We start from the raw sequence: 22553 nt of genomic DNA, 5'->3' as shown, positions 1-22553 counted from the left end.
GTAGGCTGGATCATTTAGCATCTGGTTTGAAAAGTCACAGGCCGGGAAAGAGGTCCCAGAATGTGATGAAAATATGATAAGAAAGGTTTTAAAAGAAAGAAACATGATCCTAGTGAGTGCCATGTGGAATTGGGGAACAACACAAATAATAGAAACAGGTGTCAAGAGGCCTGAACCCAAGACTAAGCTTAGCCACCTATTAGCTGTGTGACCTTGCCCAGGCCACCTAACCTGTCTGACCTCATCTCAATAGTGAAGTTAAAATAATAATAATAATACTTGCCTATGTACCTCACTGGGCTCTTGAGCAGTCGCAAGGAGGCCAGATAGGACTGTGGTATAAGGCTTCAGGCACATCTCAGCTCCACCACGGAATGGCTGCATGACTCGGGTGAATCTTAGATCCCTCTAAACGTCCATGTCTTCATCTGCAGGGGTGCTAACACCTGCCTCGGCTGGCAGTTGTGAGGACTTCATGCAATAGAGTAAATCACAGCATCTCGCCTCTGGCATAGACGGTGCTCAATAATCAGTGATTTTTATCATTTACATGATATGTTTGCAAATTGTTCAGTGCATAAAAGTGAAAGATAATTGTGATATTTAGTGTGATATGACTTAATTGGGTAATGGGATAAATATTACAATAAAAACATAAACAGGAAAAATAGAATGGAGGTGGTATAGCATACTGTCCATCATTATAATGAAGGAACTTTGTAGATAAGGACATGTGAGGACTTAAAGTCTCACAAAATCAGCTCATGTTGGCTTAGCTAAGAGATGGTCATATAGATCTTTTTTAAGATGAAAAACTCTAGCGATGATTAATGGTCTGTGTCTGATTGGGATAAGGTACCTAGTGAGTGACTGTGAAAATCAGCGATAATTCAGGTCTTATCTAACATCTCCAGGGCCACTGAGAGCAAGAGTAATTGGTACGTTAATGAAATCTGTAAAGACACTCAGCCAACGTCCAGGGAGCCTCCTTAGAGTTGGAGAAACTCAGCCCAGGAATACCAGAAATAATGTGAAAGGGCCTCAAAAGTCCATTCACTCGTTCAGAAAATATTTCACTCCAATTCTATGCCAAGAACCTGAGTATTCAGGGTGAAAGGCACCATTCCTTTCCTCACCAAGCTCACAGCCCAGTGAGGGGCACGGGGGCAAGTCCTACCATTTAGTGAGGTGGTTAGAGGGAAGTTTGGGGAACAAGAGAGCCCATAGTCGGGGCTGCTGACCCAGGGCTCAGGGAAGGTTCCCCAGAGGGGACAACAGAAGAGCCTCCAGGGCTCAGAGAAGGTTCCCCAGAGGAGACAACAAAAGAGCAGGCTCGGCAGGGACCCAGAACAGTTGTCCCATGGAGGAGGAAGGTTGACGGTTCTCTGGGTGGAGGGAGTACCGCACACGATGACCCGGATCACGCAGGGGCAAAAGGCATCCTTGAGTTCTGGGAATCCTTTGTGATGTCAACAGATGTCAATGGCCCTCCCACATTATAGTAATTGTCCCTTTAAAAATCTCTAGCTTGATAAAAGCACACGGTGCCCCCTTCTTCCCAAAATACCTATTAGGAATTTTACAACAGTTTCATCTCTTATCCCAGCAGTGTCTACAGGTATTTGCATTTGAAAAATATTTACTGTTCTTTTAAATGAACTCATGTATTTTATTCCCAACAGGATCTACTGACATTTTCATTTGAGAAAGATCTACCTCATTTATGTACAAAGCTTAACTGTTTTTCATCAGGAACAGTCAGTTCATGCATACACTGATGATGTCCTTACAGTAACTGCCAGCTCACCCCAAACCCACCCCCAGAGGTCTGTGATCTACCATTAGCCCTGGAGTAAGGAGCAGGGGCAGCATCTGAGACTGGGGAGGTGGCTAGAGCTTGGCTTCATCATCCAGATTAAGGGAAGGGATGGTGAGTTTGACGGTTGGAGAGTTTGAAGCATGGACAGCCACAGATGGCTCTCTCAGCAATGTGGCTGGCATGGGGGATGAAGGCGAGGCCAGGGGCCAGAGACAGGTCACAGGGACGTTCTGAACTAAATAATAGCAATGAAGAAAGAGAAAGAAGCAGATATGAAAAATATTAAAAGGTAGAATTGGTTGGATTTAGCAACTTCCCAGGTGGCTCAGTGGTAAAGAATCCTCCTGCAATGCTAGAGACACAGGTGACATGGGTTTGATCCCTGGGTTGGGAAGATCCCCTGGAGGAGGAGATGGCAACCAGCTCCAGTGTTCTTGCCAGGAAAATTCCATGGACAGAGGAACCTGGTGGGTTATAGTTCATAAGGCTGCAAAGAGTCAAACACAACTTAACAACTGAGCATGCATACAGCAACTCCAGACCTGGGACCTGGAGGAGAAGACCCAGATGACTCCCAGCTTTCTGGCTTAGGTAATCCAATAGATGGTAGAACCAGCCCAGAGATTAAAAACTCAGAGATTCGAAGAGACCTTGATTTTGGACACAATGACTTTTGAAGTTCCTTTGGGACAGTTAAGCAGAGGTATGTAAATCAGAAGAAAGATGCAGGCTTCAGATACGGATTTGGGGAGCATCCGCATGCAGATAGTAATCCAAGTCCTGTGTGTGGGTAACAGCATCCAGTGGGAGTGTATAGTATGGAAAGCAGAGAGGTCCCAGGACCAAGCGCCAGGAGTCCCAGCATCTGAGAGGCAGGTGTAAGGGAACAGTCCCCCTGAGAAGGAAATGACATGCAAAAATGAGGGAGAGAAACAAGAAGAGGGAGACACGCAGACAGACAGACTGCTACCATGAGAGCCAAAGGGAAGAGAGTTTTAGGAGGGGAGCCGTGAAACTCGCCGTGTCACAGTACAAGGACCAAAAAGTTCACCTACCCGGCATGACCATGAATAACAACAGAAAACACTGTCTCCCACATAATGGCTCACTGCTTTCAAAGCACTTTGACATTTATATTTCATTTCAATTCGTTCTACAGCCCATATCGCCTGTCTTCTCACAGATGCAAAACCGCAGGAAGTGTGATGAAGAGCTTTACCACCGCCATCTAGGAAGTCAGTGGCCGGCTCCTGGAGTTAGAGATCAGTCCAGAATCTTGGTCATGCTCCCTGGTTCTGCTCACACCTGAGTCACCTTTTTAACCGACCAATATCCCTGGTGGCTCAGACAGTGAAGAATATGCTGTCTCCACCAGAGATGGTTATAAAAAGTTCTCGCGTTCTGAGGAGGTCAACACTGCCCTTTAGATCCCGATTCCTATGCCTCTGCATCTTCCAGAGGCAGGCCTGGCTCTCCATGCAGGAGACCCTTGCTTGTTCATACATTCCTCAGTCATACCAACAAGAGAGGGGGCTGCCCCTGGCCCTTCAGGTCTGGACCAACAAGAGAGGCGGCTGCCCCTGGCCCTTCAGGTCTGGACCAACAAGAGAGGCGGCTGCCCCTGGCCCTTCAGGTCTGGACCAGGCCGGAACTGGTCCATGTCGGGCTGGGCCTGGAGTGGCCACTCTGCCCCGCTCTCCCTGGAGCAATTTATATTTCACGTACCTCAAGGAGTTCACGGCTTGCTGAGCAGGGGGTCTAATCATGAATCTCTAAACCCATCTGTCATTCAGAGCACAGAAGGAATGCGAAGCCAAGACCTCTTGTCAGTTTCTAACAGTTTTATTCTCTTGGCAGCTCAGAGGTTTCCACTGCAGTATCACCCCACTGGAGGCTGGGCGAGGCCCAAAGACAGTCGACACTGTCATGCTGATTTTCCAAAAGTCACTTGCAGCCGTATTTATAGCTAGTGGCCTGGTTCTGGCCTTTTCTACTTACCCAAAGAGCTGAGCTTCAGTCTGGGTGCATGGCTTCCCAAGTCACATCAGAAACAGCTGGGAGCTTGTCTGGATTCTGTACCACAGACCCCAGACGGGTGATGAGCCATTTCCCTTTGCTCTCTAAGTCCTTCTCAGGGCTGAAGATGGCTGATCACAGGAGGGATAAAAGCAAACAGGATGGGTGAACTGGGGTCACAGGTGCCTGCTTTATCACTTACTTCATGGTGTCCCTAAAATGGAAACATCCTTCAAATATTAGACGTGGAAACTCGTGCTGAGATTAGAGGAAGGCACGTGGTTACGTAGTCACTGTCCTCCTTTAGAACTGCCAGGGACAAGTGACACAATGTCAGTTCTCTCATCTCTCAAATAAACTAATGAAGATGCAGTTATATAGGAACTTCTGGAGCCGTCTTCAGCCTGTGTGTTATTCCACTCTTCAGGTACAAGAGTCCAGTTCAGTTCAGTTCAGTTGCTCAGTCGTGTCTGACTCTTTATGACCCCGTGGACTGCATGCAGCACGCCAGGCTTCCCTGTCCATCACTAACTCCCGGAGTTTATTCAAACTCATGTCCATTGAGTCGGTGATGCCATCCAACCATCTCATACTCTGTCGTCCCCTTCTCCTCCCGCCTTCAATCTTTCCCAGCATCAGGGTTACTTCAAATGAGTCAGCTCTTTGCATCAGGTGGCCAAAGTATTGGAGTTTCAGCTTCAGCATCAGTCCTTCCAATGAATATTCAGGACTGATTTCTTTTAGGATAGACTGGATGGATCTCCTTGCAGTCCAAGGAACTCTCAAGAGTCTTCTTCAACACCACCAACTGGACTGCTATTATGGTTTTAAAACAATAGACATCAGACACTTCTGCTTCTGCCTCAGAGACTTTTTATTTGTCTGAATAAATGATGCATCTCTGGAACTAGACTGCTGCCGCTGCTGCTAAGTCACTTCAGTCGTGTCCGACTCTGTGCAACCCCAGAGACAGCAGCCCACCAGGCTCCCCCGTCCCTGGGATTCTCCGGGCAAGAACACTGGAGTGGGTTGCCATTTCCTTCTCCAATGCATGAAAGTGAAAAGTGAAAGTGAAGTCGCTCAGTCGTGTCTGACCCTCAGCGACCCCATGGACTGCAGCCCACCAGGCTCCCCCATCCCTGGGATTCTCCAGGCAAGAACACTGGAGTGGGTTACCATTTACCTATGTTTAAATCCTGGCTCCCAGGACTACAAGATGTATAGGCTTGGGCAAGTCACTTAACCACACTAGGGAGAATGGGACCAGGACCATTTCTTCCTCAGAGCATTGCTGGGATGTTCACGTGCGGTTTGAGTGAAGCACCAGCTGAAAGTCTGGGCAGAGCTGGTGTCAGTGAGTGGTCACTGTCTGGGCACGGTCAGCGGACAGGGGCAAGCTGAGGCTGCCCAGGCTCTGCTGCCATGGCTTCCTTTCAAGGCAATAACAAGTCCCATGCTGTTTCTTCTCACTGTAGGTCAGTGCAGCTGAACGGCCAGCCCCTAGTGATGGTGGACGATGGGACCCTCCCAGAACTGAAGCCCCGCCCCCTGCGGGCCGGCCGGACATTGGTCATCCCTCCAGTCACCATGGGCTTTTATGTGGTCAAGAACGTCAACGCTTTGGCCTGCCGCTACCGATAAATCCCCTTACACTCACGAGTCGCCAGCAGGCCTGCCAGACGACTTTCCACTCTTCCGCCCTAATGGTATCAGTATTTTTTCAGGCATCTTCTGAGCAACCAACCAGTCTCTGCCAGCCCATCATGCTGGAATCAACACTGACATGCTCTCCAAAGAGACAAATACCCTAGCATGAGCTTAGCCTAATAGGTCACTCCCACCCCAAGGGAAGAGGTGGACATCCCCGGTACCTGTGTTAGCACGAACGCATGTGTGTGAAGCTGTCTGCAGCCTTGTCCACGCACCATGAGAACAAGCTGACGGTGCGTGCCCAGGACAGATACAACCACTCCCCACAGTCCTGCTCACGTAGCGGAGTAATACAGACCTTGGCCTGTGGCTGCTGCCCTCGGCAGAAGATGAGGAAGGAAAAAACCCTGTGGGCCTCTGAGCGCCCAGCCCCACCTAACCCCTTTCCTTTGTCTGTCCCTGCTGTTGCCTTGGGTTTCATATCGCCTCTCCTCCCATAGGGGAGCAAGTGGGTGACTCAGTGCTGGCCTGCTGGGCGAGCTGTTTATGTAATTTCCTGGCTGATGTATGAGTGTGTGCATCTGGGTTTCTGACAGTGGCATCAATCACTAGCTATTCCTCTGGGAAGCGGGTGCTTCTAAAGTAAAATTGCAATCATACTCCAGATTTTGTAAGAAGGTTCTATTCCTTTGTGAATCCAGATTCCCCCAGGGTTGGGACGGGAGTCAGGTAACAGTATTCATTGAGTGGAGAGCAATGTATTAGGCACCATAGAAAGCAATCATCATCTGTCATGTGGCTGCAAGGGAGAGTTTTAGAGAAAGCACACCCAACCACCAAACACAGACACACAGATGCAGACACACACACACACACACACACACACACACACCCCAACTGAACCAAGAAAATAGACCTATCTCAACTTTGAGAGAATAGTAAGGGCTTGATAGGGTAAGCCCTTAATGGTTTGGTTGACCAAAACCATCTTTAAAAAAGGTACAAATCAAAGGTCATCAGAGCTGTAAGACACAACTGAATCTAACAACTTTCTGCTGCTTCCCAAGTAGCTGAGTGCTCTCAATAGCTTATATTAGGTAGAAGACTAATGTGCTCATAAAAGATGACCAGGTCCATGCTCTCCCAGACCAGCTTATTTGAGCACAGAAAAATACTTTCAGTTCACCACTTTGGGGAAGGGAGATCTGGACGCTGAGGTCTCGTGGGGAAACTGTGGAAAAACAGGAGTTGGAAGACCCTCTGGGTTGGGCAGTGGGGAGTGGAGTGGTTTAAATTTCACAATGAAGACCTTCTGTATGATTCAAGAAGTTTGTGTGGGTCTTTGCAAACAAGTTACAACTGAAATGACTTTCTTTTCTGTGGATGTGATTTTCTTTTGCAGGATAAATGACACAAAGGATTTGTTTTTAAGGATGAGGTATTAGACAATGTCATAGGATTCCAATAGAGAGAGACACAACTTCTGCTGATGTGGAAGGATAGAAATTAAGGAGGGGGCAAGGTGGCTGAGGCCAGAGGCCGCAGAGACTGCCTGAAGAAGAGTTAAGGAGCAGGGCCAAGCCTTCAGAGTGAATGATAAGGAAGATTAGACAAGAAAGGAGGGAGCAGACTCTCAGCATGGAGAGCTGGAAATTGGGAGAAGGAGTGGAGTCAGTTTCAACAAGCTTATTATTAGGTAAGGAGCAACAGCACCCGGAGGTGTGAAGTGGGAAAGGGGAGACCGAGGGCCAGGCTGTACCCGGTCAGTTGTGGCTCAGTGCAGCCCACTGAGGCTTCAGATGTGGGAGCAGGAGAGAGAGAAGTGCCAACACTGGGGGTAGAAAGGCAGGGAAGAAGCAGCCAAGAAAAGCGAAGAAGAAAAAGGAAAAGAGGAGTAAGAGACAAAGAGGTTGTTTCCCCCAATTTAAAAAACTCGGTGCAAATATCAAAGTCTTTTCTGTAATACATACTTGCGCAGGTGCAGCTGCAAGCCCTCATGATAACAGCAGAGACCAGAGGTCCCTGCGGGCCAGCCCTGAGCTCGTTTGCTTTCCTAACATAGCAGCCCTTCAGGGAGATACTATTCATATCTCCATTTTTCCTGTGAGGCCTGGAGTGGGCCTGTACCTGCCCAGGGTCACCCAGGGAATGGGTTGCTGAGCTCAGAACAGTCCAGAGCCTGTTCATTTAAGCACCCAGCTCAGTGGCTGCCTGATTCACAGACTTACCTCTTTCCTTTTTCATAGGTTCCACTAAATCAGTACAGCCAGGACCTCTGAAGCTCCACTCAGACACACTTTCTGTAAATAAGTGTTGACTTTTCACTAAGACTCTAAATGTTGCAGGATATAGGCAGTCTCTGCTTCTTTTGTCTTTATATATTAAATATTGCTCCTAAATTTTGGTTTGGTGTTTTTTTTCTTCTTTTTTAATTAATAAAAAGGGAGGAGGGAATCAACAGAGTTTATCTTTGGAGTCCTGCAATTCTAACTTTGCAACTGCCTCCTGGAAGAAGTATTTGCATAGTTCAAAATATACCAAGAAACTCACTATAACATCACATTCCATAGGGATTTTAGTGCAGGGCATCTGTCCTGGCTTTCTTATTTAGGAGTAAGGGGTAATTACTAAATCACTGGGGATCCTCCTAATAAGGGATTTTCCTACTGCGCTCACTGCAAAAGATGGATTGTGGCAGAACTCAGCATCACCCTACACGTGACAGCTTGCACCCAGCTTGCCAGGCTGGGCCCGAGGACAAAAGAGCTCATCTACCAGCTTCCTCCCATCATTTTTTTCCTCCCCAAACAAGACATGGCTAAGATAGTCTTTTAAGACTTAAGACCCATTTTATTTTAAACCAAAGAATGGGCTTGCACAAATGCTTATTTGAAAGCATAATAATGTATAATGAGAAGTTTGTGCCTTTTGCTGAGATGATTTTCCACCCCTCTCCGGTGCCTCTAGGAATGATTTTCTTTCTCCTTTCTTATCACAAAGGCTCAGAACAAATTCTCATTGTTCCTTGAAGAGAAAGTCTCAATTCTTCTAGTGCCCTGAAAAAGCTGCAAGTGTGCGATATTAATGTTATCTCCAGCTAGAGACAAGCTGGAGAACACCAGACCTGCGCTCCAGTAAGCATGTGCCTGGGACCCCCAGAACCGCCATTCCCGAGGCACACTCGCCATCTGTAGCCCTAGCCCCTCCCCAGTGTAAGCAGTCCCTGGGCAGATGAGCCCCAGCCCTGCACCCTCCAACATGGCAGAGGGTGTCAGCAGGTTCTGCCTGAGAGGCCTCCCCCACTCTGGCTCTCAATAGTAAGGACCCTCAGCAGTGGGGAGGACCCCGCAGGCCTGTGAACTGCTGAGCAGCCACGGGGGCCGGGCCAGCCCAGCACCTGCACCTGCACGGTCACCCTGCTACCTGCACCCAAGGCCCCTGTATGTGGGGTGGATGCCTCTGCAGGATTCACTTTGGAGACACAGTGAGAGCAGCTTCACATCTGAAAACAAAACGGAAAGTGTTTCATCTCCGCAAAAGCCAAGGCGAACCAGGTGGGTCACTCGGACCATAGATACATTGGGACACAGAAAGACTCTAAAATTTTGAGTCATCAACAGAGCAAACAAAAATAATAGAACTGTGTCTTGGAGAAGGTAAGGGAAGAAGAGGCATAAACACGTCCCTTTCTCCAACCTCAGCACCACTGCCCACTGCTCTTTTCCCACTACCTTCTATCCAGTTCCACAGCCTCACCTCTGCCAGCCACTCTATCCCCTGTCCAGAGCCCAGGGAAATCCATTGTACTGAAAGGGAATTACATTTTGATTGTAGAATAGTTCACACAGTCTTAAGAAGTACCAGAATTACAAGATGGTAAGGAATACTCAAAGAGAGACAGTTATTATAAAGCCCAAGAGAGTTAAAACCCCTCCTCTGAGTTCCACTAGCAGTTTCTGTAACTGCTATGCCCACTCCTGGTGGTGGTGACTAGTTAGGGTGTTTGGAAGGACCAGAGTGGCGTAACTAGGACTTGAACCCAGATCAGTCAGAGCCCCAATTCTGCTCTCATAGTACTCTGCTTACTCTTGCTGGACTGGCTGTGGCCAGCTTCCTCGCGAAAGGAAGTTGTTTTTTTTTTCTCTGCTGCCCACAGCTAGCTCTCTTAAGGTTCTTTGTGTGTCCACACAGAACACTGGTGCTGCCTTCACCCAGGAGAGGCGATCTCGGGGCCTGGAGGACCTGACCAGCAGCTCTGCTGAGTGGTGAGTTGAGGTGTGACCAACCTTGGATGTAGAATTTTGAATCCAGGCTCACCTTTGCCCTCCCGATGCGCTCCTCTCTGTCTTTTCTGGAGAGCAATTTAAAGGGCCACTTCTGCCACTGCTACCCACGGCAGGTGATGACTTGGTATTCTGAAGTCGTGGAGGTAAGTGGCAGAGCTAGTCAGCACCTACACAGGTACTGCCTCTGAGCACTGCTCCTCCTCTCCTACCACCGAGAGCTTTGGAATATCTCTTCACCTTCCCAGACTAAATAATAAATCCAATAACTATGGCCCTCGGGGTAGTATTTGCAAATATCACTGTAAAACAAAAAAAAAAAGCCAAAATACACCAAACCAGCTGCTTTGGCATCCACTTTCTTCTAAACATCAGAGTAGCCCCAGGAGCCCAGGAAGCATTAGGGAGGAGCTGACCAAGTTCCACAGGACTGGCTCGAGAGTACGTCCCACTGTCCTGCGCATCCAGCAGAGAAAAGGGCCTTCTGTACAGACCATGTCATGCTCGTTATTTTCCAATTACTAGTCCTGAAAATATTCTCAGATGCTTTTCTACTTGTAAATGTTATATAGTAAATTATACTTTTGGAAGAAGCAAAAAGAAGTCTTAGTTTTATTCATCTGGAAGTAACAAAATAAGTGCAGGAACACCTCCCAAGGAAATGTTCTCTGTGCAGGGGGTGTGAAGAGGGGTTAATATTTTCTTCCAGGGAACATTATATTAAGGTTTATATGAGCCTAGTAATGGCAGAGAGCTTGATTCCACAAGGTAGTTTATATTTTGAGGGAATGTTTGTAAGTAATAAAATGTGACTACTCTAACTTTCTTCACAGGGTGTTCCGTGGGGAAAGGGAGGCCACTATTGTTCACACTACACCTTGACCTGAAGACTGATTGCTGATGAACTCAGATATGCTGGGGATCTTTGGTTTCATGGCGTGCTACCTTCTTCCTCTACTTTCTTCCCTATAAGTATTGCTTCAAGCACTCCAAGTGGAAATTCAATTTTATTATTCAAATTAGATGTCATTGACTATGTTAAAGTAACTGTTAGCTGCACACAGGTAAACCCTAACCTGTCAGAGGCCTAACACAATTAAAGTTTATTTCTTGCTAATAGATCACATAAAGTTTAGTTGGTGGTGATGGATAAAGTGGACAGTGTTTCTCTTCTCTGTAGTCCTTTAGGGATCCAGATCGATGTAGGCTGTCTGTCATCTTCAGCACTTGGCCTCCAAGTTCACTGTGGCATCAGTAATGCAGTTGGAAGTCAGGGAAAGAGAGTATGCAGATCATATGAGAGCATTATGGGGGGTCTCACCTGGCATAAATTCCTCCCCCTCGGTTCTTTAGGTCATAAGTCAGTCACATAGTCCCACTGAATGGGGGTCTAGAAAATGAAGTCCCTGGCTGGGCAGCCACTTCCCCACAACAATTACGTTTTGTTCCTATAGACTGGTTGAATGTCTATGTCCCTCTAGAATTCACAGGCTGAAATCTAATCCCCAACATGATAGTACTTGGAGGAAGGGCCTCTGGGAAGTGATTAGCTCATAAGGATGGAGCCCTCATGAATAAAAGAGACCCCAGAGGGCCCCTCTGCCCCTTCCACCATGTGAGGACATATCCAAAGAACACAGCCTATGAACCAGGAAGTAGGCTCTCACAGACACTGAATCTGCCAGAACCTTGGGCTTGGACTTCCCAGCCTCCAGAATTATGAGGAATAAACTTTTGTTGTTTACAAGCCACCCAGCCTATGGTATTTTTGTCATAGCATTCTGAATGGACTAAAACATTCGTGAAAAAAGAGCACAAAACTTTGATGGACAGCTAGGCGGCCAGAGAATGAATCAACGATACTGGGTCCTTCCAGGTGATTTGCCATCGAGTGAGTGTCATACACTGTGCAGTGCTATCTAAATTCAAAGGACTTTTTTTTAACATACTTCATAATGACCTCAAGGAGCTTTCTTTTCCATCTCCCCCATTCCTTAAATCCCTCTTCTAGTATTTGGCTTGGAGAAGGAAATGGAACCCCACTCCAGTACTCTTGCCAGGAAAATCCCATGGACGGAGGAGCCTGGTAGGCTACAGTCCACGGGATTGGGAAGAGTCGGACACAACTGAGCAACTTCACTTTCACTTTTCACTTTCATGCATTGGAGAAGGAAATGGCAACCCACTCCAGTGTTCTTGCCTGGAGACTCCCAGGGACAGAGGAACCTGGTGGGCTGCCGTCTATGGGGTTGCACAGAGTCGGACACGACTGAAGCAACTTAGCAGCAGCAGCAGCAACATCAGTATTTGGCTGATTTTTAGCAGAAAATGCCTTGTGTTGTCCCACTGCCACCCAGTTAGGCTACTGGATACTGTGCCCAGTATCTACTACTACCGCTGCTGCTGCTGCTAAGTCACGTCAGTCGTGTCCAACTCTGTGCAACTCCATAGATGGCAGCCCAACAGGCTCCACTGTCCCTGGGATTCTCCAGGCAAGAACACTGGAGTGGGTTGCCATTTCCTTCTCCAATGCATGAAAGTGAAAAGTGAAAGTGAAGTTGCTCAGTCGTGTCCAACTCTTCGCGGCCCCATCGACTGCAGCCTATCAGGCTCCTCTATCCATGGAATTCTCCAGGCAAAAGTACTGGAGTGGGGTGCCATTGCCTTCTCCGCCAGTATTTACTAGACACATCAAAAATACCCTTTAAAGCCTCAAGTAGCAAAGTGGTTAATGGTTCACTGGCAAGTCATAGAGGCCTCAGCTGTAGCCAAGATGGGTACCCATACCTGGAGATCCCACTGATTGAATCCATCTGAGGCGAGCAGGAACTCGAAGAAGGCTGCTCCGACAGAGACCTTGATTCTAGTCCCAGCTCTCTAGCAACTGACGGTGGGATGTCAGACAAGTGACTCAGCCTCTCTGAACTCAAGTGTCCTTCTCTGTAAAATAAGGACTTTGGATTAAGTGAACCCTAGGGTCACCTGAAACTCCCCGTTTCCAAGCCTATGTCAGATGGTCCCTGTTCCAGCTGCTATTGTCTTCCTGTATAATTTCATACATACTGCATATGCGAAGAAAACAGTAAAATATACATACATACATATATATACACTCAATTCATATATGAACTATGTCTCTTTGAGAGTTTTCAAAACTAGCCTTAAAACTTTTGACACTATTTCTACATATATGCAAAGTGCATGTGAAGTTCAACACAACACATTTTGATGGTGGTTTCTTTTTTTCTGGAGATATTGTCATGATTTTTCTTTGAGTTAATTATGTGACTTCTTCCAACCAGTTTCTTCCAAGCAGTGATTTACTGCAAATTTAATGTAGATGAAGCATGCCCCAAGGTACACTCACCTTGTTACTCGTTTTTAAAAGAAAAAGATTGACCCCACTTTTAGAAATTAGTTAAACTTTAAGACACACGCATGGAATTACTACAGCAACACCTAATGTAGTATAGTAGACTTTTATCATGGTGTGAGCCTCATGTCCTGAAATTCAACTAATTACAGATGGTGCAGGCAGGAGGTGGGAAATTGGAGGGACAATGAAAGGAAAGATTCCGGGGAAGCAAAAGAATGAATAATCACAAAAATGCTAAGGGAGATGCAGGAAAGAATGAAGAGCAACATAAAGGGCAAATATGTGGGGAAATCTAAATATAAAACAGTAGCAATGTCTCATGAGATTTAATGTAGAGAATTAAAAATGCATTACAGTAGTAGCGTACATATTGAAAGCAGGTAAATGGAAAGTACTCTAATATTTTTTCCATTTTTGAGGAAGAGGTAAAAGTACCAATTTATATTAAACTTTGATAAGTCAAGGATGCATATTTTAATCTCCAGGGTAACCACTAAAAGAATATTAAAAGAGGAATTACTTCTAAGTGAATGGTTGGGGAAGTGGAATCATAATTAAAAATACTTGATCTAAAATCAAGAAAGAAGAAAAAGACAACAAAGAACTGGTGGAACTAATAGAAAGCAAGCTGTAAAATGATTAATTTAAACACAAAATTATTTGTACTGTTATTGTCAATAGAACAAATGCTCCAATAAAAGACAAAAATTTTCAGATAAGAAGAAATGAAGTTCAACTAAATGCTGTTTGAAGAAAAATCTAAAATATAAAAAGGTAAAAGAATTAAGGAAAAGCTATATCATGCAACGAAAGGTATTGGCTACATTAATATGAAGCAACAAATGCTTTTGGAAAACAAAAAGCAGTGCTAATAATAGAAAGGGACATTTTATAAAGAAAGAAATTTGATTTAACAGTAAAAATTCTAAATTTGCATGCACCTAACCCCCTGGAGAAGGAAATGGCAACCCACTCCAGTATTCTTGCCTGGAAAATCCCATGGACAGAGGAGGCTGACGGGCTACAGCCCATTAGGGTTGCAAAGAGTCAGACACAATCGAGCAACTAAGCACAGTGAAGTACTCTATGTAAAGTAAAACCTCACAGAAATAACAGGAGAAATAGACAAAACCACAATTATGATAGATTCTTTTACATATTATACCTCTCAGAAAATACAATGAACAAATTTCACCTAAGTAATATATATAGAACAGTGGAGCTAACAAATGAATACAAAATATTTTTTTAAGAGTACATGGAAACATTTACAAAACTTTAACTACATGCTGTGACATAAAGTTTCAAAAAAATTCAGAGAATGGTAACATATAAAGTATTTCTCTGATAACAGTGAATTACAGGTGGAAAACTTTTTAAAAGATAACTGGAATACCTACCTCTGTTGGTGATTTAAGAAGCAAATCTATAAATAATCCATGAATCAAAAAAAATCAGAAATCACAATAAAAAAGAAAATATTTCAAACTCAATGGAAAATACTACATATTGAACTTTGCGAGAAGTTCCAACTTCTGGTATTAACATTAACATTTTATCAGACTGATCCTTTTGCCAACAGCAATTCTAAATTCTTGACAAGATACAAAAAAAAAAAACAAAAAACAAAAAAACAAAAAACAGAAAACCACACAAACACACACACACACACACACACACACACACACACACACACACACACAGCTCTTTGAAGGCAATAGGGAACAGCTGAACGTCTAAAAGCAGGCATAAACTGCAGGAGCCAAGACCCCTGAATGACAGAAATCACACAGAGTAAGAACCGCATTCATCTGGCTTTTCCCCTAAAGGAATTCCCCCACTTCACAACAAAAAGGGAATTGAGGTTAAGCAGAAAGCAGCTGTGTATCAGACTGTGAAGTAAGAAACTGGTTTTCAGGAATGACTGAGCAGCTGAAAATGGAAGGGAGTAGAAAAAGGAAAAACAATGAAAATCAAAGTCCCTCAGCCATGTCTGACTCTTTGCGACCCCATGGACTGTAGGAATTCTCCAGTCCAGAATACTGGAGTGGGTAGCCTTTCCCTTCTCCAGGGGATCTTCCCAACCCAGGGATCAAACCCAGTCTGACACTGCAGACAGATTCTTTACCAGCTGAGCCACCAGGGAAGCCCAAGAATACTGGAGTGGGTAGCCTACCCCTTCTTCAGTGGATCTTCCCAAACCAGGAGTCGAACCAGGATCTCCTACATTGCAGGTGGATTCTTTACCAGCTGAGCTACCAGGGAAGTCCTGGAGAAGCAATGGGAGAAGCCCAGAAAAGCTGGTGTCAAGTGCCCTCAAATATTTGACTGACTTCTGAACTGTGTATGTGCAGAGTGAGACTCAAAACTCTAGCAGAAAAAGAGCCAGAAGACTGAGAGAGCAGCAGAGACAGAAATTGCTGCTCAGTGCTGGGGAGAGGGCTTGAGTTCAAGTCCTACCAAGTTAGAGGAGCTTGGTAAACACTTCAGACTTCCCACTGAAACCCCCAAAAGGCCACACCTTAAGAGTAAGGATCACACCCTCTTAGGATTAAGGAAGAAAATGAAATACACCATTCTAACAAAGCCTAAGATCAAGCCTGTACATTCAAAATGAACTGCCATTAATTCAACTGCCTCGTAGAACAAAACTCAACACTTCAGTGGAAGATAGAATTCAGAGTCTTTTCAATGCATCCCTTACAATGTCTGGTATAAAAGAAAAAATTAATAGACACACAAAGAAGCAGGAATATGTGACTCACAGTCAGTAATAGTGTTGTGTTGAGCTATATTGGAGACTGAGGCAACAGGAAAAACCATAAATAATGATCATGTTTATGTTTGAAATTTTGAGATTTTATTCATCATGTATTTTCTATTAATTTTGACTTTTAAAAACATTAATTCATATAGTATGTATCTTGATTACCAATTTTTTGACATCCCGTTAAATTTTGCATTCATGATGAGTATCACATTCTCACCTCAGTCCTAGTCCTGAAGCCAACAAAGGAGAGAATACAGAACCATAAAAATACCAATAGATTTCTTGAAAAAGGCATAAAAAGATGAAAGAAGAAACAAAGAACAGACAGGACAAGTAGAAAACAAATAACAAGATAACAGACTCATAGACTTAAACCATGTTAGTAATCAAACTAGATTGGCTTAACATATAATCTGACAATTTAGTCTGGCAGAGATTGTCAGTCTGGATAAAAAATTAGATCTAACTATATGCTGGCTACCAAAATACACACTTAAGATATGAAAACAGAAGTATGTTAAATGTGAAGGGATGCAAAATTACATATGTAGGAGAGGTAAAGGGGCTTCCCTGGTGGCTCAGCAGTAAAAAATCTGCCTGCAAAGCAGGAGACCCAGGTTTGATCCCTGAATCGGGAAGATCCCCTGGAGGAGGGCATGGCAACTCACTCCAGTATTCTCGCCTGGAGAATCCCAAGAACAGAGCCTGATGGGCTGCAGTCCACAGGGTCACACAGAGTCGCAACTGAAGCAACTGAGCAGAGCACAGGGGAGGTGAAATTTCTCCTCAACCCTCTGAAGATTTCTGGCTGGAACTGACACAAGCAGATTAACAGGAGAAAGGCATACTGCTTTTATTTAGTAATTTTTTCACACGCACATGGAAGCTCCCACAAGGAAAATGAAGACCCAGAGTCTTCAGGCAGGGTCGACGTGCTTATATACTGGGTTCAACAAAGTGTGGCAATTGTGGAAAAGTAACTAAACTATTTGGGGAGACTAAAGAAAGCTAAGAATTTTTTTTAACAAAGTCTGTTTGTACAGATTTCTCTCCGCCTGGACTCCTCATTCCTGGAGACAAGGATGTCTCTTTTCTCCTGATATGAGGAGCGTGTCTTTCACACAGGAATTTAGTTTCGTGCCCTGCTTTCAGGAAGAAAAGTGAAGTGCATCTGCTGTTTTTTTCGAGTGCCTTTAGCTCAAAATAATCAATATACCAAAGTGACATGTCCTGAACTTCTTCACATGCCATGGTAACACTAATCAAAAGAAAGCTGTGATAGCTATACTATTCTCAGACAAAGTAGATTTAGTGCAACAAATATTGCCAGAGATTAAAAGATAATTTCATAATACTATAGGAGTTAGTACATTGATAATAATGTACTAACATAATTATTATAATTATTATAACATAATAATTATAAAGTGAAAGTTGTTCAGTCGTGTCTGACTCTTTGTGACCCCATGGTCTGTACAGTCCATGGAATTCTCTAGACCAAAATACTGGAATGGGTAGCTTTTCCCTTTCAGGCAGATTCTTTACCAGCTGAGCCACAAGGGAAGCCCAAGAATACTGGAGTGGATAGCCTATCCCTTCTCCAGTGGATCTTCCTGACCCAGGAATTGAACCAGGGTCTCCTGCATTGCAGGTGGATTCTTTACCAACTAAGCCATCATAATGCTCTCATAAATATAATAATAATAATCATAAATGCGTATGCATCAAATAACAGAGTTTCAAAACAATATGAAACAAAAATGACATGACTACAGGGAGAAATAGACAAATCCACAATTACGATTAGAGTTCAAAACTCACTCAATATTTGATAGAGTAAGATCACAGAACACCATCAAGGATATAGAAACCTTAAATACTGCTATCAGTCAACTTAACCTATTTAACATTTATAGATCCCTCAACCCAGCAAAACAAGAAACCCATACACTTTTCAAGTATACATGGAACATTCACCAAGACAGACCATATGCTAGACCATCAATAAACATCTTGATCAGATCAAATCAGATCAGCCACTCAGTCGTGTCCGACTCTTTGCTACCCCATGAATCGCAGCACGCCAGGCCTCCCTGTCCATCACCAACTCCTGGAGTTCACTGAGACTCACGTCCATCGAGTCAGTGATGCCATCCAGCCATCTCATCCTCTGTCATCCCCTTCTCCTACTGCCTCCAATCCCTCCCAGCATCAGAGTCTTTTCCAATGAGTCAACTCTTCACATGAGGTGGCCAAAGGACTGGAGTTTCAGCTTTAGCATCATTCCTTCCAAAGAAATCCCAGGGCTGATCTCCTTCAGAATGGACTGGTTGGATCTCCTTGCAGTCCAAGGGACTCTCAAGAGTCTTCTCCAACACCACAGTTCAAAAGCATCAATTCTTCGGCACTCAGCCTTCTTCACAGTCCAACTCTCACATCCATACATGACCACAGGAAAAACCATAGCCTTGACTAGACGGACCTTTGTTGGCAAAGTAATGTCTCTGCTTTTGAATATGCTATCTAGGTTGGTCATAACTTTCCTTCCAAGGAGTAAGCGTCTTTTAATTTCATGGCTGCAGTCACCATCTGCAGTGATTTTGGAGCCCAGAAAAATAAAGTCTGACACTGTTTCCCCATCTATTTCCCATGAAGTGGTGGGACCAGATGCCATGATCTTCGTTTTCTGAATGTTGAGCTTTAAGCCAACTTTTTCACTCTCCACTTTCACTTTCATCAAGAGGCTTTTTTAGTTCCTCTTCACTTTCTGCCATAAGGGTGGTGTCATCTGCATATCTGAGGTTATTGATATTTCTCCCGGCAATCTTGATTCCAGTTTGTGTTTCTTCCAGTCCAGCATTTCTCATGATGTACTCTGCATATAAGTTAAATAAACAGGGTGACAATAAATGTCTTGATAAAAGTATTCAAATCACACAGAGCATATTATTTGACGAAAAGGAAATGAAATAGAAACCAATAACAGAAAGCTACGTGGAAAATCTCCCAATATTTGGAAATTAATAACACTTTTAAATAACTCATGGGTGAAAAAATCAAAACAAAAATTAGAAAGCATTTTGAACTAATGAGAAATGAAAAGACAACATATCAAAAGTTGTGGATGCTGAGAAAGCAGTACATCGGGGGAAATTTATAGCAGTAAACTCTTTACTTATAAAAAATAAAACTTCTCAGATCATTGGGTCAGTTTCTACCTTAAGAAACTATTTTTTTTAATAGCAAATTAAATCCAAATTAAACAGAAGAAAGAGTAAATATCAGCACAGAAATTGGTGAAATAAAACCAGACAACCAATGAAAGCTGATGAAACCAATAGCTGTTTTCTTCGAGAAAAATCAGTCAAATCCTTAGTGTGACCTGAACCTTCTAAATTTATTGAACAGAGTAGAGTCCACAAATATATCCACACATGTACGGTCATCTGATTTGAGACAAATGTGTCAAAGTTAATTCAGTGATGAAAAGATATTTTTCAGCAAATGATGCTAGAAAAACTGCACATTTGCAAAAACAAAAACCAAACCCTTCCTTTACACCACCTACAAAAATCAATTCAAAACGGATCACTGACCTAAATGCAAATCCTAAAACTAAAAAACTTCTGGAAGAAAACACAGGATAAAATCTCTGTGACCCTAGCTTCAGTTCAGTCACTCAATCGTGTCCGACTCTGCGACCTCATGAATTGCAGCACACCAGGCCTCCCTGTCCATCACCAGCTCCCAGAGTCTACTCAAATTCATGTCCATTGAGTCAGTGGTGCCATCCAACCATCTCATCCTCTGTCGTCCCCTTCTCCTCCTGCCTTCAATCTTTCCCAGCATCAGGGTCTTTCCAATGAGTCAGCTCTTCGCATCAGGTGGCCAAAGGATTGGAGTTTCAACTTCAACATCAGTTCTTCCAATGAACACCCAGGACTGATCTCCTTTAGGATGGACTGTTTGGATCTCCTTGCAGTCCAAGGAACTCTCAAGAGTCTTCTCCAACACCACAGTTCAAAAGCATCAATTCGTCGGTGCTCAGCTTTCTTTATAGTCCAACTCTCACATCCATACATGACTACTGGAAAAACCATAACCTTGACTAGACGGACCTTTGTTGGCAAAGTAATGTCTCTGCTTTTTAATAGTCTGTCTAGCTTGGTCATAATTTTTCTTCCAAGGATCTAGCGTCTTTTAATATCATGGCTGAAGTTCACCACCTGCAGTGATTTTGGAGCCCCCCAAAATAAAATCTGTCACTGTTTCCATTGTTTCCCCATCTATTTGCCATGAAGTGATGGAACCAGATGCCATGATCTTAGTTTTCTGAATGTTGAGCTTTAAGCCAACTTTTTCCACTCTTTTCTTTCACTTTCATCAAGAGGCTCTTCAGTTTGTCTTCACTTTCTGCCATAAGGGTGGTGTCATCTGCATATCTGAGGTTATTGATATTTCTCCCGGCAATCTTGATTCCAGCTTGTGCTTCATCCCATCCAGCATCTCTCATGATGTATTCTGCATATAAGTTGAATAAGTAGGGTGACAATATACAGCTTTGACATACTCCTTTCCCGATTTGGAACCAGTCTGTTGTTCCATGTCCAGTTCTAACTGTTGCTTCTTAACCTGAATACAGATTTCTCAGGAGGCAGGTCAGGTGGTCTGGTATGCCCATCTCTTTAAGAATTTTCCACAGTTTGTTGTGATCCACACAGTCAAAGGCTTTGGCATAGTTAATAAAGCAGTAGATGCTTTTCTGGACCCTAGCTTAGGTGAAGACTTTTTAAATAGGACTCAAAAAAGCACACAGATTTCTGTTCTTCAAAAGTCACCATAAAGAGAACAAAAAGACAAAGTCACAGATTGGCTAAAACAAGTAAATAAATAATGATAATGCAAAACAGATACCTGATAGTTTGTATCTAAAAATAGAAGTCATAGAAATAATAACAAAAACAATCCAATTTAAAAATGAGCAAATGATTGAATGCTTCACCAGAGAAGATATACAGATGGCATATAAGCACACAAAAAGGTCAATGTCATTAGTCCATTTTCTAGGAAAATGGAAATCAAAACTGCAATGAGATACCACTGTATACCTACTTGAATGACTAAAGTTAGAAATGGGCAATATCAAGTGCTAAGGAGGCTACAGAGCAACTAAAATGTTAGTCTTGCTAGAGGGAATGTAAAATGGTGCACGCACTTTTGGAAACAGTTCAGCAGGATAATATACACTTACTATATAGCCCAGCCGCCGCACTCCTAGGTATTTACCCATGTAGAATAGAAATTTATGTTGACACCAAAACCTCGACAAAATACAAATATTAGTAGATAAACTGAATTACAACAAAATTGAAAACTTTTGTGCCACAAGTGATAACATTAAGAAAGTGAAAAAGACATACCACATAACGAGAGGACATTTTTGCAAATCTTATATCTAAAAAAAGGTACTTGAATGCAGAATATATAAAGGACAATTAGGACTAGATAATAGAAGAACAATATCAAAACAGGCAAAGAATTTGCATAAACATTTCCCCAAGAAAATAGCCAAAAATCGAATGAAAATATGCTAAACATCATTAGTCTCAGCATCAAATCTCAATCACAATGAGCTATAACTTCACACCCACTGAAAAGTTAAAGCAAAAGTCACTCAGTCCTGTGTCTGACTCTTTGGGACCCCATGGACTGTAGCCTGCCAGGCTCCATGGAATTCTCCAGGCCAGAATACAGGAGCAGGTAGCTGCTCCCTTCTCCAGGGGATCGAACCCAGGAATCAAACAGGGATCTCCTGCATTGCAGGCGGATTCTTTACCAGCTGAGCTACCAGAGACGGCTAAATTAAAATAGACAATAACAGGTGTTGGTGAAGATGTGGACAAACTAGGATGCTTGTATGTGGCTGGGGGGAATGAAAACTACTCGTAGCAGAAGTAAGTAAACAGCAGCGCATTCATTTGATGGAATTTATTCAGCCATTGAAATTCATGCTCAGGAAACGTCTGACAGAGAAACACGAGTGAAAAGAGCAGGATATAGAGGGCGCAGCCAGAACGACCCCAACTGTGGGCTGCAGAGAGCGATGCCTGCAGCGGGGCTACGTGCTGTAAACGGAGAGCTGCAAGGTCTGGGGCTTACGGTGGGCTGGGAGGGGCGGGCGCCGTGGAGTGGAGAGCGATACTCCCTTTGCGTGCAGGCGGTGGAGGCATTAATTCTTGGCCCCGGCTTTGTCCCAAGTGGTGCTCAAGCTGCTGTACCCCAGCCAGTCCTCACAACTCATGGCTTGCTGGGCTGTGCTTAAAGCTCCCAGGGGGCACCGGGGCATTAACAGGTGATTTGGGTGGGAATTTCGACCCTGCCGTGATCTTCATCACTCTTCCCAACCTTCAGCCATTAAAAACATACACAATTGTAAGAGACTCTAGCAAACACAGGTTCAAAACAAAGACCCTAATGTGCACCCCACCCCCAAAATGAATTGAGAACCCTTATAAAGAAAGTCTAGTGTTGGAACTCTGGGGATAACTGGGTCCTTCTGCAGATTGTGTCTTTTCCAAGGAACCCAGGAAAGCAATCACAGAAAAGCAGCTCTCACCCTAGAACTGTGGTTCAGCAAAA

General features: G+C 43.9%; 1 protein-coding gene and 1 long non-coding RNA gene across 2 annotated transcripts in view; one reads left to right on the top strand and one right to left on the bottom strand.

Moving 5' to 3' along the window:
- The window catches only part of HPSE2 (heparanase 2 (inactive)), a 311126-nt gene extending 305071 nt beyond the window's left edge, over positions 1-6055 (top strand). Inside the window, exon 10 of the mRNA XM_055559882.1 lies at positions 5311-6055. Coding sequence (XP_055415857.1) covers positions 5311-5476 — 166 coding nt within the window. The 3' untranslated portion in view covers positions 5477-6055. The remainder of the gene's footprint in view (positions 1-5310) is intronic.
- Positions 6056-10647: 4592 nt separating this feature from the next.
- Positions 10648-22180, bottom strand: LOC129636539 (uncharacterized). Its single transcript, XR_008706987.1, has 3 exons — positions 22074-22180; positions 12556-12708; positions 10648-11011 (listed from the first exon to the last, which is right to left on the bottom strand). It is a non-coding gene; the product is annotated as an uncharacterized LOC129636539 (long non-coding RNA).
- Positions 22181-22553: the final 373 nt, after the last annotated feature.

Source organism: Bubalus kerabau, chromosome 22 (assembly GCF_029407905.1).
Source record: "Bubalus kerabau isolate K-KA32 ecotype Philippines breed swamp buffalo chromosome 22, PCC_UOA_SB_1v2, whole genome shotgun sequence".
In the NCBI taxonomy this organism is placed as follows: domain Eukaryota; kingdom Metazoa; phylum Chordata; class Mammalia; order Artiodactyla; family Bovidae; genus Bubalus; species Bubalus kerabau.
The sequence above is the reverse complement of the archived record's forward strand: the minus strand, read 5'-3'. Positions and strand labels throughout refer to the sequence as shown.